This window comes from Cyprinodon tularosa, unplaced genomic scaffold (assembly GCF_016077235.1).
Source record: "Cyprinodon tularosa strain WSP-4 unplaced genomic scaffold, ASM1607723v1 ctg753, whole genome shotgun sequence".
Taxonomy (NCBI): Eukaryota; Metazoa; Chordata; class Actinopteri; order Cyprinodontiformes; family Cyprinodontidae; genus Cyprinodon; species Cyprinodon tularosa.
Window position 1 is genome coordinate 84,843 of NW_024039511.1, and position 18,922 is coordinate 103,764.

Genomic DNA, 18,922 nt, shown 5'->3' on the forward strand with positions numbered 1-18,922 from the left:
AATTATTTTTATTGATCCGCGGAAACCCTGGTTCATCTCGCGCATGCGCTCTACGATCTCCAAGAAACTCAGAGCGGCGGGGTGTGCAGCCACAGTGGAGGATGTATGCTTTGCTTTGTGCAGGCGGTCTGGAGCGTCTGGATTTCGGGGTAAAACTCCTCTTGGACGCAATGGCGACTCTGCATCGAACAAGACGAACTCAAAGAAGAGATGCTAGCGGTAAATATATGTTCGATTACTGCCTGCTAAGCTAAAAGCGGCCTAGCCTGAGCTACGGCTAATAGCGGCTAATAGTAGCCTTGCTAGAACAAGCTTTATTAAAGTGTATTTTTTGTGATTTACAGGTAGCAGTACGCCGTCTTAACAACTCGGAGACTAATTGCAGGCGCTATGAACCGGAGCAAGGGTAAGATTTAAAGAATATGCTTTCATTCTGCGCTAAAAGGAAAAGAATACGGATGGATACCGATCATAGCTCTACATTTTGTTTTCACAGACCTCCCATCTCGGCAAGTCCAGATTTGCACGATGTTGATAAAGACGACATTGTGTGTAAGTGACTTGTTTTAATGTTTTCTCCTTCCTTGTTACTGTGACTTGCGTTTGATTTTTTATTCATACCACTCTCATTTAATTGTTTTCCAGCTGCCTGTAAGACGTATTTTCAGACGGTACGCAGGAGCTTCAGATATACGCTGCCAGCCAACACGCTGCGTGCGGAGGCAATCTGCTCGGAGTCGGGCCAGAAGAAAGAGGGTAAGACTTTATTTGGTGACTATTTTTCAGGTGCATTGATAGATGTGTTGTGTCCATACGCAGTGCGCTGATTCATTTTTTTTTTCAGCTGCTGAAAGCGAGGCACAGTGTGCTAGCAGATGAGGAAGTGGAACTCTGGAAGTCCGCCGTCGTCGCGGTGTCTCTGGATGGATTGTACGGTCGCCGCCATTTCGTAGGCCGGATCTCACTGAACTCTGTGTTAAGCTGCAGTCCCGGTTAGAAGCGATGCCGAAGTACAGGGCCACGCAAAGTAGGCGTCTGCACATCGGACCTGCCTCGGAGGGAATGCTGCCAGTTACCTCCAACCTCGAGGAAGCAAACGGACCGTTCACGGACTTGTAATTTTTAGAAACGCATGTGTTTGGATACGCGTTGTATATAGTTGTGTGTGTTTTAATAAAGCTCTTTCTTTGCATAAACAGCTTCCCGGCAAATCTTCTTTTCCTGTATAAATTCATTCATGTCCTTGATGGTAGCATAATAATTGTGTAGTAGTGTAGGATAACATAAATACACACCATATGAATGAATAAATATATGAATGAATAAATATATGAATGAATAAATAAATATATATATATGAATAAATATATATATGTAAATTTATATGTAAATATATATATATGCCAACCAATCACGAGCGACTTTACTTGTTTAAAAAGAAGTGGTTCCGTCCAATACTCAGTAAGAAAATTAAAGCCTGGCGTGGCCACGTGTGGTTTTGCTGCCAATCACGAGCGATTTTACTTGTTTGAGAATAGTGGTTTCAGCCAATACTGAGTAGGTTATTCAAGCCAGACCTGGCCAGCCGCACGGGTTTCATATGCTAATTAGGGCCATTAGTACAGCTGATCGCTCTCCACATACGTCACGGTACGTTTTCGACAATTTGTGGCACGACAAACGCGGACAAGCACGGGTTGCAAATTGTCGGAAACTGACGAAAATCAGGCAGATCTGCGGGAGTTTACGGGGGTTTACGGGGACGAAAATCTCACTTTTCATGCAGTGTATCATGAAACAATTGTGTTAAAGTAACTCAATATGGTTAAGTAAATGCATTATTTTTTCAGTGAAGGGGATGGGTCGAAATGCAGAGAATTAATTTCCCATTTTGGGACAATAAAAGGATTTAGATTTTTTACATTACATTTATTTAAATTCTATAACTCAATCAAGAAAAAATTACCTAGAGTGTTATCAGAAGGACTCAATGGAATCTGAAAGTCATTTGCTTTGAAATGAAATGGCATTTTTTGTTTATTAGCACAAAAATGCCACTTAAGACTTAATATCTTGCCTTTTAATATATAAGCTATAAATATTTTACTTGTTCTTTAAAACTCTACATTTGTATTCAGTTGTCCCTTTTACCAAATATCTTGAAAAATCTAGCCCTATTGTTGGCCAACACCCCAGAGTGTGAGAATGAACTTGTTTTGATAGCTGCTATCCAGACATGTGGTTTGACCTATGATTCAGATTTTCCTCATCCCGCTGTTGGATGCGAGACTGACCAAAGAAAAAACACATTATACCCTCAAATCTGTGTTTCCAATGGAGGGACAATGAGAATAATTATTTAAAATCTAGATTCACACAAGACATAAGTCATTTACTCTGCTCTGGAAGCTAAAAGGTTTGTGTAACCATTTTTTGTTTTTATGGTTTGACTAGAAAATGGCTGTAAAGTTGAGGGTGGAAACTTAGAGCTGGGTTGGTAATGGTAGCTCAGGTGCTTATCATCACTTTAGATGATCTTAAGCTTTTGTGGTACCAAAATTAAAAATCTTTGACATTATAAAATTTGTTGAAGCTCTAGAAAATGACTTTTTTGGAAACAACTTAGAAAGAAACCATGAACAATGCTAGGCAACTGCAGACAAGGCTAAGGATGTTAAGAACTATTGTAGGAGTGCTTTAAAGACTTCACAATATTCTCACTATGGAAATACCAGGATCTGACCTCTTGAAATGTTCACTGATCATCATGGAGTTTATTGAAATGAATAACAAGCTCCCAGGTCCCAGCATGTTGGAGGTGGTAAAGATGCTTCCTAACTTTCAAGCAAGAGTACTGGAGAAAAAGGGAAGCTCTGACAATCCGTGTATCATTCGTTCTTTCTATTTTCAATTGTCAATCAAAAAACAAAAAATAAAAAATTGACTGGTTATTTTGTTTTTTGTTTTTTATGGTTAAACCAAAAACGAAAAAAGGATTTGTTTTTCATATATCAATTCTAAGCTCAGATCTAGAATACGAAATGGAAAAACGGACAGCAACGCAGAGTTTGATTTTAATATTTAATCGGTACAGTTTACGTGACCCGGAAGTTTGGTGGAGCTTTAGCTAAAAAAAACAATTGGCTTACCCCCATAGATATCCATAATAAAGGCTTTATTATGGATATCTATGCTTACCCCCACCACGTTCGATCAAGCTGCACCAGATAAGGCAGTCGGACCTATCAGCCATGGACAGTTACGGTCGAGGATCCAAGCGTGTGACTCTTAAGGAGGAGGACATGACAACGGAGAAAATCAGCAGGATTTTCCAGGTATAACTTTTTTCTTGAAACTTTTCTGTGCACTGTACTTTTAACTAGCAACAACAAACAGCGTTCTAGCGTCGCCATGGTAGCCACTTCATCACCCCACTGCCTCGCGAAGAGCTATTTCCGGGTCACGTAAACTGTACCGATTAAATATTAAAATCAAATTCTGCGTTTTTCCATTTCGTATTCTTGATCTGAGCTTAGAATTGATATATGAAAAACAAATCCTTTTTTCGTTTTTGGTTTAACCATAAAAAACAAAAAACAAAATAACCAGTCAATTTTTTATTTTTTGTTTTTTGATTGACAATTGAAAATAGAAAGAACGAATGATACACGGATTTCTGACCAACAGCTGGACTCAGTATCCAGGAGAAGCAGACTGGCCTTAAGAGGACAAGGAAATTACCTCTCGGTAGTCTCAGCGTCATGTGAGCTTGGCTGTCTGGCCCTTATATAGTTTGTGGTTCTTGAGAAGGTTTATAAACATTCTTCAAGATATTTTGTTGGGGGAGCTATGGTAGTATGGGGTGCTGAGAAATGGTTTTAAGGATTATCTAGTCCTTCTGTGGCCAAAGCTAAAACTTTGTCTGCATTAATGTTTGCACTGGAAAAAAAATCGGGATAAGTAATTCTTTCTTAAAATAAGTGCATTTGTTCTTTGATTGAGGAGCAAAAACAGACAAGTGCATATAATTATCTTATTTTAAGAGTAAAAATACTGATTACATTGGCAACTATGTAATTTCCCTACTAAATTAAGGATAAAAACACTTAATTTAAGAAATTTTTACTTATTTCTAGATCATTTTTCCAGTGTGCAGCGTTTATTATTTTAGTAGGAGAGTAGGGTGTCTGGTTTAGTAAACTCAATATATATATTTTTTTGTTTTGTTTTTTGTACTGGTATTTGCATTTTGCAGATGAGTTGACTCAGTTAGCTATTTCAAATCATTACCATCTGGGGAGTTCAGACTCCAACAGAGTCATCATACTTATCTCCTCGAACATCCAAACATATTTAAGTTGCAATTATTAGCAAGACGTCAGCTGACATTCCATGCAAAACATTTTTTACAATTACCTACGTGTACTCTGTCTTGAACAATAAAATGCTTGGTGGTAAATAATCCCAACATGGAATTTTTTAACACAGAGCTTTAGAGACATAGGAAATGCATGGTATTTGTATGTTTGAATAGGTGATCTCAAATATCCATTTACAGTCTTTACAGATTTAGTCTTTTAAGTCACTGATGGTTTTTAGTATTGTAGTGGGTTCCTTCATAGGAAGGTAGGATGGTGTGGACGATGGATAGGGGTCACTTCTGCTGTAACACGGCTTTTGAACGTTATGATCTAGAAGCAGCTCTTAGATTAATAACAGCACCAGTGGTTCACATTTCTGATTAGGTTTTTGTTTCACTTCCATTCCAGAGAAGAACACAGGGCTAAACACAGAAAATTATCTCAGACCTTTAGGCTAAAATCCACCGGAATTACTTGGAAAGTCTCGACGGAGAAATGGATCTCTAGATTTCCCCTCTGGCCTTGTGACCCAATTTTGACAAGCAGAGGACAATGGAAAAATGAGTCTAATCTGTTTTGTTTTTGTTTAACTGAAAAATGATAAAGTATCTTTTCTGTAGATTTGTTATGGTGTCTAGGCCAAACATTTAAATTTAGTCTAGACTAAATGTAATCATATAAGGTGGAATGTTCTTGGGCATGCATGCAACCAAAACACTTTAAAGGGGGTGAAAACAAACTGCAGCAATTTATGGAGGATGATATGAATATCTTTACTGAATTTTTACTGATTTATAAAAAAAATTATACATAGATGAGTGGTATGGAATACAGATGTACAGAAATAATTTGTTTCATAACATGGATAATGCTGATAAAACTAAAAATCAAGGAAGATCCATCCATCCATCCATCCATCCATCCATCCATCCATCCATCCATCCATCCATCCATCCATCCATCCATCCATCCATCCATCCATCCATCCATCCATCCATCCATCCATCCATCCATCCATCCATCCATCCATCCATCCATCCATCCGTTTATGTGTAATTATTTTTTATAATGGGCCTCTGTTTCTCCCTTCTTAGTTGGGCACCAATCTTCAGCTGCCATGCTTTCTCTGGATGAGCCGCTCGACCTGAAGCTTCCCTCTAGACCAACAGGTGGTCCTGTGAAGTTTGGAAAGAGATCCTGTCCTTCATCGATATGCGCTCCTCTCCATGTCACACGACCACGCCTACAGTATGCCACCTTCCCATCACCACCCTCCTCGCCAGGTAGGAATTAAAATCAACAACTGAAACTCTGACCTCTATAGTCTTGGGATCAAGACATACAGATATGGTTGCCTAAGATGAACACATGACATTATTTATGTATTTTTTTTATTAGTGTTAAACCTTTATTTAAAAAGTAGAGTCACCTTTGAGATCAACTATTTTTTTTTTTTGAAGGGAGACCCTGTGAGCAAATAAAAAATAGAACAAAATAAAAGATAAGGAGATAAAAAAAAAGTATGAAAGATTGCATGTGAAACTTTATATACAAGTAGCATAAGTAAAGACTATTTGAAAAAATGAAAACTGTAGAAAGTTAATATAGAAAGTTAAAAAACTAACAAATCAAACAGGCAATCTCTTAAGACCATCAATCTAGCTTTAAAATCCCTTAGGAAAATTAAGCTTTCAAGACATTTTGCAAAATGCTTCATGTTGAAGGGGCTCATTCAGCACAAGCCTTTTTTTTCAGTAAATACTGATAATTTGAACACGGAGAGTATTGCTGGTGCTCTTTTGTTGTTATGATTTCACAGAAATAGATTGGAACAAGACCTAGAATTGCCCTTTTTATAAAAGTGTACCAATGATGCAGCCTGTGGGTATGCATAAAAGGCTATCCTACCCAACAATTTAACTCACTGATGGGTCAACTAATTGCATTTCATTATAAATTTTGTGGAAAACTGTGTCAGTGTCGTAAAGCCACTGGGCGGAAGCACCTACGTATAAAAGGTCACCATAGTCCTACAGAGATAAAAAAAAAAATGGCAGCAATAATTTGCTTTTTTCAACTTTTTAAGTACTTGAAGCACATGTTTTTTTTTTGTGAGAAAGTGAGTGATCCCATCCAAAGCAACCACAGCAGAAATCATACCCGGTCTCATCTTAGAGTTTCTAATATATCTAAGTTTTGTCTTAGAAACACTCAGAACAAGCTTCAGTTGTAGCAAGTTATGCTGAAAGATATTAAAAGCACTCTGCAAGTGCTTCAAGACAAGCTCAATAGAGAAACCACAGCAATAAATAACTGTTTCATCAACATAAATTTGTATTAGCCACAATATGAACCAGGTTATTTATATATTTATTACTTAAAAGTGGAACTAAAATAGAACCTTGAGGTAAACCCTTTGAAACAATCATAAATTTAGAGCACAGAGCATCACATCTAATAAACTGAGATCTTCAGCTAAGGTAGTTTGAAAACCACACAACTGCTTACTCTGAGAGTCCTGAATTTAAAAGCCTTAACTTTAAAACATTATGGTCAACTATTTCGAAAGTTTTAGACAAATCTATAAAAAGAGATGCACTGTGCTGTTTTTTTTTATGTCAAATGTGACCAAAACGTCATTTAAAACTTTTATAGTAACTGTAGTGTTGCTGTGTTTTTTTCCTAAAGCTTGACATGATATGTGGACAAAATGTAATGGATATTTATTCCTTCAGTTAGTCGGTCCTTCAAGAATTATCACCAGTAATGATAAGTTTGATATTGGCCTATAGTTATTTAAACTGTTGGGTCATCTCATGTTTTAGTAAAAGGATGAATAAAGCAGATTTCTGCCAGAAATCTCAGCATTCTGCCAGAGTGAGTCTTTCACTTTTAATCTGGTAATGTAATAAGTTGATTCTCTGTTCTCACTTTTCCAATAACCTAATATTGTAAATCCAATAGATGTTTGCTCTTCTCTGTCAACAAACAGAGGCAACTTGTCAGTAGATTAGAAAGCGTTAGCTCTAACAGGTTGAGCGTGACAGTGAAATGAAGTGACCCAAAGACAACTACAGCTGACGCAGACAGAGTTATAGGCTCTCCACTGAGAAATGTCCAAATAGCATGCGGGCAGAAGTAGAAGCTCAATTACAATATGCGTTCTGTTAAGTCAGAGAAAACGTAATTTTATGGTTAATCAGGGGAAGAAGCAAAAAAAAAAAAAAAAAAAGAAATTTCAGATTACAGCTGCGACACGTATAACATAATGTGAAAGATTTAGCTGTTCTAAACAATACATTTCTTTTTACTAAAATAAAATCAGGTGGAATTAATAATAATTACACATTTCATAATGATACAGGGTTTTATTTTCTCTAAAATTGGTAAAAAAAAGTAATAATATGTATATATATATGTATATATATATATATATATATATATATATATATTATTACTTTTTTTTACCAATTTTTTTTTTAACTAAAAATATAGATAGATAGATGATAGATAGATAGATAGATATGACACAAAATAAAAAAAAATTATAATAAAAAATTAAACATTGCTAAATTATACTTTGTTATAATAAAATATTGATTTTCAATTATTGTTTAAAAATTATTATAAAAAACCACCAGTCCCAGACAAATTCAAGTACCTTTCTCATGAACAGTGAACCAACCTACTGGTCAACAGATGCAGAAGTCTGCCTGAACATCCTGTATATTAAAATATCCATCCATTTCCATCACGCTTATCCCAAGCAGGGTCTTGAGGGCTGCTGGTGTCTCCAGCTGTCTATGGGCGAAAGGCTGGGTACACCCTGGACAGGTGGCCGATCATTTGCAGGGCAACACAGAGACAAACAGGACAAACAACCATTCATCCACACACTTTTTAATTTAGAGAGGCCAATTAACCTAACAGTTGCGTTTTTGGACTGTGTGAGGAAGTTGGAGTACCCAGAGAAAACCAACTCATCAGGGAAAACATGCAAACTCCATGCAGAAATGGGAATTGAACCAAGAATGTTTTTCCTGCAAGGAAACAGTGCTGCCCACTGCCTCACTGATCAGCAGAGATGGGAAGTAACGAAGTACAAATACTTCGTTACTGTACTCAAGTAGATTTTTCTGATATTTTTACTTTACTTTACTACTTATTTTTATGGCGACTTTTTACTTCTACTCCTTACATTTTTACACAAATATCTGTACTTTCTACTCCTTACATTTTAAAAAATTGGCTCGTTACTTTAGTTTTGAATCATTTCAATGGAGTTACCGTTATTATTTTTCACGTCATCAATACCAAATTCAATCTAATTGGATGGGAATCTACGTTGCATTTGTCGCACCACTACAAGATGAATCCACAGATTCGGCGGTATTCATTCGCGGCAAATCATTGCAGCTTGGTGGCGGTGGCGTTAGCATAGTAGCATGGACGACGAGATGATTGAAAATGAACACAACGGAGATCTAGTCCTATTGGCAGACATCCATTTAAAATGTAGGCAACGGCATGAAAAAAGTGGTTTCTACTTTTACTTTTATACTTTAAGCAAATTTACAAGCCTGTACTTTGATACTTTTACTTAAGTAAAGAAGTTTAATCAGTACTTCCACTTTTACCAGAGTATTTTTTAACACAAGTATCTGTACTTTTACTCAAGTACGGAAAGTGAGTACTTTTGCCATCTCTGCTGATCAGCCCATATTAAAATATAATACATCCAAATATCTATAAATTATGATTTTAAAATCTATTGCTTCTGTCTGAATGGCCTTTTATACAGTCCTTGCCTTTGGTGGCACACACAGATAAAGTTAAGACTTAAAAGTAAGTATTTCAGAAAACAACACTCTGTCTTCATAAAGTGTTTATTTAAGAATTAGAATATTAATAACTGTAGCACACAGAGATATGTTGCTTTTCATTTTTTTTGTAATTTATAATCACATGAGAGGCAGTATTTTCTAAACTCAAAGGCTTAGATTTGTCCAGCTGCACAATGTGGTCAAGTGTTTCTTGTTTGCTTAAGTAATCCTTCACATGTGCTTACAAGCTGTTTGCGCACCACTGAAAAACAGATGGAACCATAAATAGTTTAGAAAAAATGGCCCACACAATCCAAAAAAAGGAACTCTCTTCATCTCCTCAGCATAAATATGTGACAAATTCTTAAGTAAAAGAATATTGTTAAATAACTTCTCCACAAAGCAGTTCTTTCAATCATTGAAAAGAAAAATATCAGCATTAAAGTACTAAATCTAAACAAGTCCATCACCTGAAGGCTGAGCTAATCTCTGAGCCCATTAGAATGTAAGAGACTCAAAACAGCTCTAAGACCAAAGATCTGTCTAAAAGGTTCAAGGAAAGTTTTAACACTTTATACATGCCTGCTAACACCTAATGATGCATATTCCACACATCAAGTTTTGGAAGCCCTTTTCCAGGGTCTCATCATGGGAGTTATGCCAAATCATGCCCAAATTTGCTAAATACATGTCTTTAGGACATATTAGAAGTTGCTAAGGAGCATCAGAAAGGTGATACCCAAACTCCAGAATAAATAATATAACTTATCTTTTTGATAGATCCTAATAGATCTTCTTTTGAATTTATAAATGCATTTACTAGAGGTCTGGTGCCCCCTGCTGTTCAGTACATAGCCCTAGCATGCTACTGTACTATGGACAATATTTTCTCTACCTTATGGGCGCCTGAACTGCATTTTATCCAGCTGCACTGTTTCCAGATGGCTTCCTTCATTTTAATCTGGTTCAAATGGAGCAAAAGAAATAAGGGCTTTCCCAGGTTGCTTTTCATGGGAGCCTGTCTGCTCCAAAATACCTACATTATCTCTATTCTATGTGCTGTATTTAAATTAACAATATCTACCTCATTTGAAATCAGCTAAACAGCTAAAACCTGCTAAAAATTATTTTTTATGAATGGAAATAAGTTCATGCATGCAGAGGCCTATACAGGATTATTTATGACTGTTGATACTAAAAGCTACATTAACAAAATAGTTTTTGGTGTGTGAAATAGTTTAACACATTATTAGACATGAATCAGTCTGAAATACATATAAATTTAAAGTTGGATCAAGTGGTATTAAATAAAAGAAAATCTACCTACAGAGTTACATTATCAGGGGAAGTAATCTAAATAGTTTTTTTATCACAAACCAAACTAAATTTAAAGTTATAAACCCTTGCACTGACACATGGTATGATACATTTAAAAACAAATAAAACAACCAGGAACTTTGATAATAAAAGGTCAAATTTGATCATATAGCTCAAGGTAAGCTACTGTATAGTAACAGTGTACTGTCTGGCAATGTGGCAATAAGAATAATTGTCTTGATGCCAAGAAGAGCCCAACAGAGTTTCATTTCATAAGAGGAGCAGTAGGGCTATCGCCATAGTGTTCCGCTTGATTTATGCATATAAATAGCTTTATTATAATTAGAACAGGAAATGAACAGGAAATGAAAAACAGGAAAAAGGAAAAAATATGAAAGAAAGAGGAGATAAAAGGGAGATAACGATAAAACATCTTCAGTCTGCTTCATCCCCTGCAAAGAGATGTAAAAAGAACAGCACAACAAATGGATATAGTATAAGAGATACAATAAAGTAACACCTTGATACCATCGCTGAAATATAAGTAGTATTATTTAATCTGACGTGTATTGGGCTTTCTGTATGGATGTGAATCTCTGAGTACCTGGAACCAAGCACCTGTAGTTGTGGGAGTGCACTTGTGCATGCAAAGTTTATCCAAAGAAAAAATGCTCAATATTGGTTGTGAACATATATTTCTGAAGTCTAAACTTTCCAATCTAGATTCCGAATCTTCTCAGGAGCGACCCGGGTCCTGCTTCACTCCTCCAGCCATGGACCTTAGCCTGTCCCCATCTTCTCAACGTGCCTTGTCCCTGTCTCCTTCTCCCTCCTCCCCGTCCTCCCCCTGCCCTCCCTCACCTTTGGAGTCACAACACAGCAGCAGCCCTCAGCCACATCTCCTTTCTCGGGTAAGAGACGTTATACACAAAGAGCACAAAAAAATTGCAGAGTTGCCACAGCCAACCAAAAAAATGCATCTATGCCTATATATATTTGGAGGGGTGTCAATAATCATAGTGTTAATAGAATCAATCTTATTTATAAAGCATCCCATAAAATGATTATTGCTAAGAGCAGGGGGAATGGACATTTCAGCAGAGCTTTGGCTCTGGGTGAGTTTGGCAACTATATTAAAGAAGAAATCTAGTATTCTTATTGTCATCTATTAATTAAGAGAAATATTGTGCTCTTGTTTTAAGAAGGATTGTTTATAAAACAGTAAAACTTTCTTCCAGATTAATTAGGATACCTATAGATGTCTAGTAGAGTGCTGTTTTCCTTCTAAATTTACTAGTACTAGGGTTCAAAGAATCCAGCTTTAAGTTAAACCAGGGAACCAGCTTTTCCAAAGGGGTTATGCCATCTAAAGTAGTGCAAGGAGGAAGTAATCCCATAAACTGAATTCCAAATTTTTTTAAGGGGAATAAATTAACTGGTTGCCCTCTGCAGTGTTGTTCTGTAATAAAGGGGAGAAAGGGAATACATTATTTAAAATGTATTACTGGGGGAGGAGAACTCTGGTAAATTCAGTTTTAAGGTTACCAAAAGTAGTCAGATACGACTGCATTGTGTGGAAATACTGTTTATTCACATTAAATATGTCAGCACAAGGTCCAAAGTATGAAGATAAGAATGTGTGGGGCTCTGCACATTTTGAACAAAGCCAATTCAGTCTAACAAAGCATAAATGGCTGCATTCAAGCTATCGCCTTGTTGACATGAATGTATAAAAAATAAATAAATAAAAGCCCAACTATTATTAACTTGTCAGTATTTAAAACCTGATGAAAAGTCTAAAAAAGAATTTCAAAAAATTAAGAATAATGGACTGTTTTTTTTTAATTAGCCGTTTGGATGGGGGAAACTAAGGTTTTATTGCTTAATACAATTAACTAGCTATTAAGTGGCTTTGGACTAGTCTATAAATCAGACTGAAATATTGTTGCTACTTCTCCTTGCCCAGAATTTCTGGGCATATAAAAAAATAAATAGCTAACATAATCCTCTGTGAGGTTTCTGTCAGACAATGTAAATCAATCTTATTTCCACGGATAAAGCTACTAACTAATAAACTTTTGAAAAGAGAGATGTGCTCAATAAACCACCTTTAATTGTTTTAACTTTTTTCTCAGTTATTGTTAGCTGTTGTAATAATATATAATACTAGCTATTAATATTGATAACAATATCCTGATATACTCCTTTAGGATTTACTTCTAATTTATTTGATTTTGGACACTGTTTGGATGGAGTAATGGGTGGGTAACAGTGGAGAAGCTGCAGAGAGGGGTGTTAAACTGGTGTTATTCCTGGTCTTCACCCTGGACTGTCTTTTTTCAGAGATGGTTATGGGTGTTTTTCTTCTCTGTTGTCCCTAAATGATAAGTGTGAATCCTTAGTTTAAAAACTAAATTTGATTTCACCCACTGCACAAAAAAACTGTAGGCTTTGCCAGCAGTGTTACACATTAGAGTGCTGCAGACTCAACTAAAGGTAAAAGCCTTTTTTGCTAATCAAAATAGTTATTTTTTTTACTTGTAACCAAAAAGGAAAAAAAAGATCTTATTATTTTTTTTATTCTTGTCATTGTTGTTTAGGTGTAGCATTTTGGAGAAAAGATAAAGGTTACGTTGTTTTTAGATATCAAAAGCTAAGCAGTCACAAACAGAGGTTTTCATTATTTTGTGCTGGCAGGTATTAGAGAAGGCTGCAAGGTGGTGCAGTTTGTAGCACTGTTGCCTTGCAGCAAAAAAGTTGTTGGCTTTATTACCAGCCTGGGGTCTTTCTGCAAGAGTTTACATGTTCTCCCTGTGCACGTATGGGTTACCTCTGGGTATTCCACCTTCCTCCTGCTGTCCAAAATCATGACTGTTAGGTTTATCTGTATCTCTAAATTGTCCAAGTGTGTGTGTGTTTGTGGTTGTATGTCTGTGTTGCCCTGCAACAGACCGGCGACCTGTCCATGGTTTACCTTGCCTCTCACCCATATAACGCCTGAGATAGGCAACGTGACCCAGGATGGATGGAGATTTTTATGACTCGTTTTTCTTTTTTTAAGACACAGTAAAATTAACCCCTTTAAAAAATGAAGAATTTTAAATTGGCACAAGAGCAGATTTTTGTTAGAAACTTAGAATAGAATGGAAATATTCTTATAATTATTACAGCAGAAAAAATTGGGGATGTGTGTTACTTTGAAATGATAACACAGGCACAGCTTCTTCCAGACGGGCTCCTTGCTTTGTTTATTTGACACCGTCAAAACTACAGCAATGGATACATAACCTTTAAAATTTTATCAAGTTGCTTTACTAAAAAATTACCTTGTGGCTACCTGCCACTTCGGAGATCCTTGGTTAAGTACTCACACTTTTTACATTCTAAACATATACATTGTTAGAACACCATAGACAACAAATGTACAAATATTTCAACACAGTAATTACAAAATACCTTTTATAGTAAGTAAACAACCAACCAACAACTAACTAGTCTGCTGCAGATTCCTAACAAGGCTACCGTGCAGTTCTTGCTGCGAAGTACATATTTCCTGCAGCCTCTTATGCTCACATATAAGTCTCCAGACAAGACCAATGACAAAACTGTTTTGTGACATAATAAATGTATGTTATAAATAAGACAAACCTTTTAATGGGAGTCAAAATTAAACAAACCAAAAGTTTAACCTTTGAAAACAAATATTTAATTTGCTGCAGAAATACTATTGGTGACACTTGCAAAGTCAGTGGAAACCCAAAAAGGCAACTTGATGTAAACAGGTTCTCAAATTACTAAAAGAAACTATAAAAGTAACATTCACAAGATGAAAAAAGTTTGAGTCCAAAGCAGGAATAATTGCTGGTATTAAATGCCTTACTGCAGGCCCTGGCATTTTTCCATCCACACCGGGCCACTTATGGATATATATTTTTGAACAAAATATTCGAACATAAATTCGTCAAATATAAGAGGAACGTTGTAGTTTGGTTTAAAGAAAGCATTTTAGTTTTATTATAATTTAGTATGTTACAAGGATTTTATAGTTTGAAGAAATAGAAAATTACACCATATGCCAACCATCACAAGGATGTGCATGACAAGGAAGGCCTGCATGCATCATTTATGCAGTTAAAGCTACAGTGTGTAATAATTACAGGCATATAAAGTCAGAAATTTAATATATTATACATAACTATGTTATTTATCATCACCTATGAGCTCATCCTTTTAACCATATTTTAACCACATCTTTGCGCTACGGCAAGCGCAGAGGCAACAAACTAGCGATTGCGAGATCGCCCATTACGCTCGAAAATAACTACGGCAAGTTGAGAGAGATGAACTGAGATGGTACTGAACAGTAGATGGCAGTATTATGCCTGAGAAGCGTTTAGTCTGCCTGAAACCAAAGAAGAAGAAGAAGCAGGTATACTGCGCCTCAGTAACAAGAAAGGTGAACAAGGCGGCAGGTAGTGATGGGTTGATGAGGCGTCATGAAACGTTTCGACACATTACCAAACTGTATTGATACTGTGTCGATACTGTGTCACTGAATACTGACACCTGCTGGACATTAAAAATCCCTACAGGCAACCTAGTTGACAGAGTTAACTGACACTGATTTGATGACCTATTGTATACACTAATATGATGCAATTCATTGTATGATGCATTGTATTATTATTAAAACATATTTGATATTTTAGACACAGTCAATGAATAATGAGAACCTGCATCATAATGTAATAATCTCTAAGTAAACATGTAGTAAATGAAGATGCTTGTTCACTGGTATTTTGTTTTTACAAGTTTTTATTCAAAAAAATAAGTTGTTGCAACGTTTTGAAATTCAGTCTGTTACGCTTTTTTGATATTAGTTCTCCAGCTGTGGAAAACACCCGCTCACACGGCACAGATGAAGCTGGAGTGCACAAAAATTTTAAGGCCAGGCGGAAGAGGTTTGGATAAACCGTCCTTTGGTTTTTCCAATATACAAGAGGATCCTGGGACCTTGCAATATTGCCCTCTGCCATGTATCTCTGCATCTCAAGGATGGCATCAGCTGTGGCACTTTTGGTCTGCCTCCCCACTTCGAGATCAAAATGTTCCCAAAGGTCATCTTAAAAAAAAAAAAAAAGTATTTTAGTACATGATTTACAAACAACAAAGAAATGATGCTCAATATCATGCCTGAAGTGGGGGCAGACAGCTGTTGTGAAGATGTTCCCGGCTGGGGCTCATTTGAGCTTCCAACTATTGAGGCACATTCTGTCCGCAGTCTGCTGTACTTCCATTTTCACTCGTTCCCGTTCCTCCTCGTAATTTTTGGCCAACAGTTGTTTGATGGTCTGAAACCACACCAAGTCAAACCAGAAGAAAATCAATATATTTAAAATAAAGTTGATGAATAAACTACCACTTTAGATAATTTCCACACAAACCTTTCTAGTTGGCAAAACATATGAGGGCTCAAGGAGCTGAACCAGCTCCCTGAACCCTTCATTCTCCACAACAGCGAGGGGCTGGCAGTCCTTTACAATTAAATTAAGCACAGCCTCATCAAGCATCTGCTTTCTGGAAGCTTGATGGTTAAAAATGAGAAAGTGTAAATTATTCAGAATTATCAATAAAACAAAGTCAGTAAGTTGTAAAATACCTGTATACCTGAGTTCATCATGGGTGTATCATGGATTTCACTCTCATGCTTGGCCCTATAATGCCTCAGCATTGAGGAGGTGCTGTTATTTAAATATGCAAGCTCTGTTGAGCAATTGCAACATTTAACCTGTAGAAAATAACACGAACAGTAAACTAAAGGTCACTTTGAAATGAATTTCTACTCAGAAAATCAAGTGGAAACTCTGACAGGAACAGGATGAAACAAGGAAATTAAAACAAATACCTTATTTTCCGAAATGACATCAAAATGGTCCCACACGGCAGAAACCTTTCTTTTTGCTTGAGGAAGCTCCATAATGTTTGATGAATTTTATATTTGCAAAACACGCAAGATTGTTTTGGCAGATGTGCATCCTTATAAAGGCTTGTCAATCAGTTCGAAACATCGGTCACGTGACCGATACATGAACTGTTTCGGTCACGTGACTTCTCCGTAGCGATACACACGTCGACACAGGTTTCGCTCTATGAGACCGACACATGCGCCGACGCATCGGTGTTGCCCGACCCATCACTAGCGGCAGGCGTGAGTGACTTTGCAAACTGTTTGGCACTGTGTGGCCAAACATCAGATGAATGGAGGATCATGCCTACTCTGTATCACAACGAAAAGCGGCGGACACCGAACCCCCGTCATCTAAGAAGCGGACACACGACGAGAAGAAACGCAAGCGTGACAAGAAACGACAAAAAACACGGATCAACATTGGCACGGCATTTACACGATGGAAGTCACTGATGGAGGAAAAAGGTTTTCAAAGTGACGCTCAAGTTGCCAGTTTTCTCTTGGACAGGTAATTAATCCTACACACACAATTGTCTAATATCACTGCAGTTTTTGGAGTACAGGATGCTCAGACCTGTCTAAAACAATAACATGCTGCGTGATGATGCTGTTACTCTCCAGTATACTTATTCAGCAACGTCCCTGACGTTTCACAGGTAATGATTCAGTAATTTTCTGTAAAATAATTTTCTGGATATATACCTCGGTTACTTCTCTCCGGCTCCTTTGGAGATCTTCAAGCCTTTCCTCCTCTGCTCTCACCCCGCTGGCACCCCTCCTTCGCCTGGCCCCAGCTGCACGCCCACCACGGCCTCTCTGCCCTCGCCCTCTTCCTCTCCCTCTTCCTCGCCTTGTAACCCCCGTGCCACAAACAAGACTTGGACTCTGTAAACGGGGAATATATATTCTTCCAGCGAACACAATCTCGCTGTTAAACTAATGACTACAATTACTTCGTCTGTTTATATCACCATGCAAAGCAGCTCACCAAAACGTCACAACGACGTAGAAAAAATAACGGGTATATTTATTATCTTAAGTCTACATGAAATATATACCCTACACAGACTAATGAAATACTATCTGTAAAATTATCTATGTAAACAAACCTCATCACTTGAGAAGGTAGGTGATGTGGACATCGTGGAAGACATTTTGTCCCGTAACGCTCGCCGTACTGTTGGGGGGGAGAAGCGGTGGGGGGGGGGGATGTTCATGTTGCTGCAGTCTGCAGTCTGACCGCTAGATGTCGCTGAAAATTACACACTGTAGCTTTAACATTGTATTGCTCATTGAGCTCCTGGAGTTGTTTACTCACAGGTAGGAGCCACGTCCGGAGAGTAAGTGTTGATTTAAGAAGGGCCGGAAAATGCCAGGAAAATGCCCTGTATCACAGATTACCAGTCCGAGCCTTACTGTGATTAAACTAAATCAAGTGAGCAACATGTCGGCTCACTGAAAGTCTCTTCTGTTTGCGGAGTTTCTCTCCGCAAACAGAAGATGCTTGTTTACAGTTCTATTTCATCCCTACTGACCGCCAGAGGCGGTGCTTAAAGCACGAATGATCACTCTTGCGCATGCACAGGTCGAGAATCTTATACCAACATAGTCACGTGTGACCCCCGGTGACACCGGTGTGCCTATATAGTCACGTGACAGCGACAGCTCAGTCCCTTTTCATCTTCTCGCATGCAGGTTGAAACAGGTGGTACGACACTGATTGCTTGTCGCTGGTAGCCTCGAGACTTTGGTCGGAGCTGCGAGGCTCATCTCGCCCTCCAGAGGCTGCGCAAGCTTTTCATTATTTACAGCTTGGTTTCTTCGTCTGGTAAGTTTTTTTTTCTCTTATCGACGGCGAACGGGGACGCGTTCTCACCGTGACTCCCTGTTGCTGGTGCCTCGGCGTTAGCCGACTCCGACCAGCTTGTTGTTTGCTGTAGCAGCCGTTTCCGGGCTTGCTTTTTGTTTACTGTAGCAGCCGCTTTCGGGCTTGCTTTTTGTTTACCGTGGCAGCCGTTTCCGGGCTTGCCTTTTTGTTTACTGTTGCAGCCGTTTCCGGGCTTGCTTTTTTGTTTGCTGTAGCAGCCGTTTTCGGGCTTGCTTTTTGTTTACCGTGGCAGCCGATTCCGGGCTTGCTTTTTTGTTTACTGTAGCAGCCGCTTTCGGCTTGCTTTTTCTGTTTTCTGTGGCAGCCGCTTTCGGGCTTGCTTTTCTGTTTTCCGTGGCAGCCGCTTTCGGGCTTGCTTTTCTGTTTTCGTGGCAGCCGCTTCGGGCTTTCTTCTTTTTTTTTTTGGTTGGTTCACTGTGGCAGCCGCTTCCGGGCTTGCTTTTGTTACCGTAGCAGCCGTTTTCGGGCTTGCTTTTTACTTTGCTAACGTGCTTGGCTAGTTCTCTTGTGGCCTTGCTGTTGGGGAACCCCTGGTGGCGTTCTCTGCTCGACCGGGTCTCCCGAT

General features: G+C 38.0%; 1 protein-coding gene across 1 annotated transcript in view; it reads left to right on the forward strand.

Annotated features, from left to right (window-relative positions):
• Window positions 1-18,922, forward strand: part of LOC119773260 (zinc finger protein GLIS2-like) — a 60,539-nt gene that overhangs the window by 27,643 nt on the left and 13,974 nt on the right. Inside the window, exons 2-3 of the mRNA XM_038270181.1 lie at window positions 5,456-5,644; window positions 11,225-11,412. Coding sequence (XP_038126109.1) covers window positions 5,479-5,644; window positions 11,225-11,412 — 354 coding nt within the window. The 5' untranslated portion in view covers window positions 5,456-5,478. The remainder of the gene's footprint in view (window positions 1-5,455; window positions 5,645-11,224; window positions 11,413-18,922) is intronic.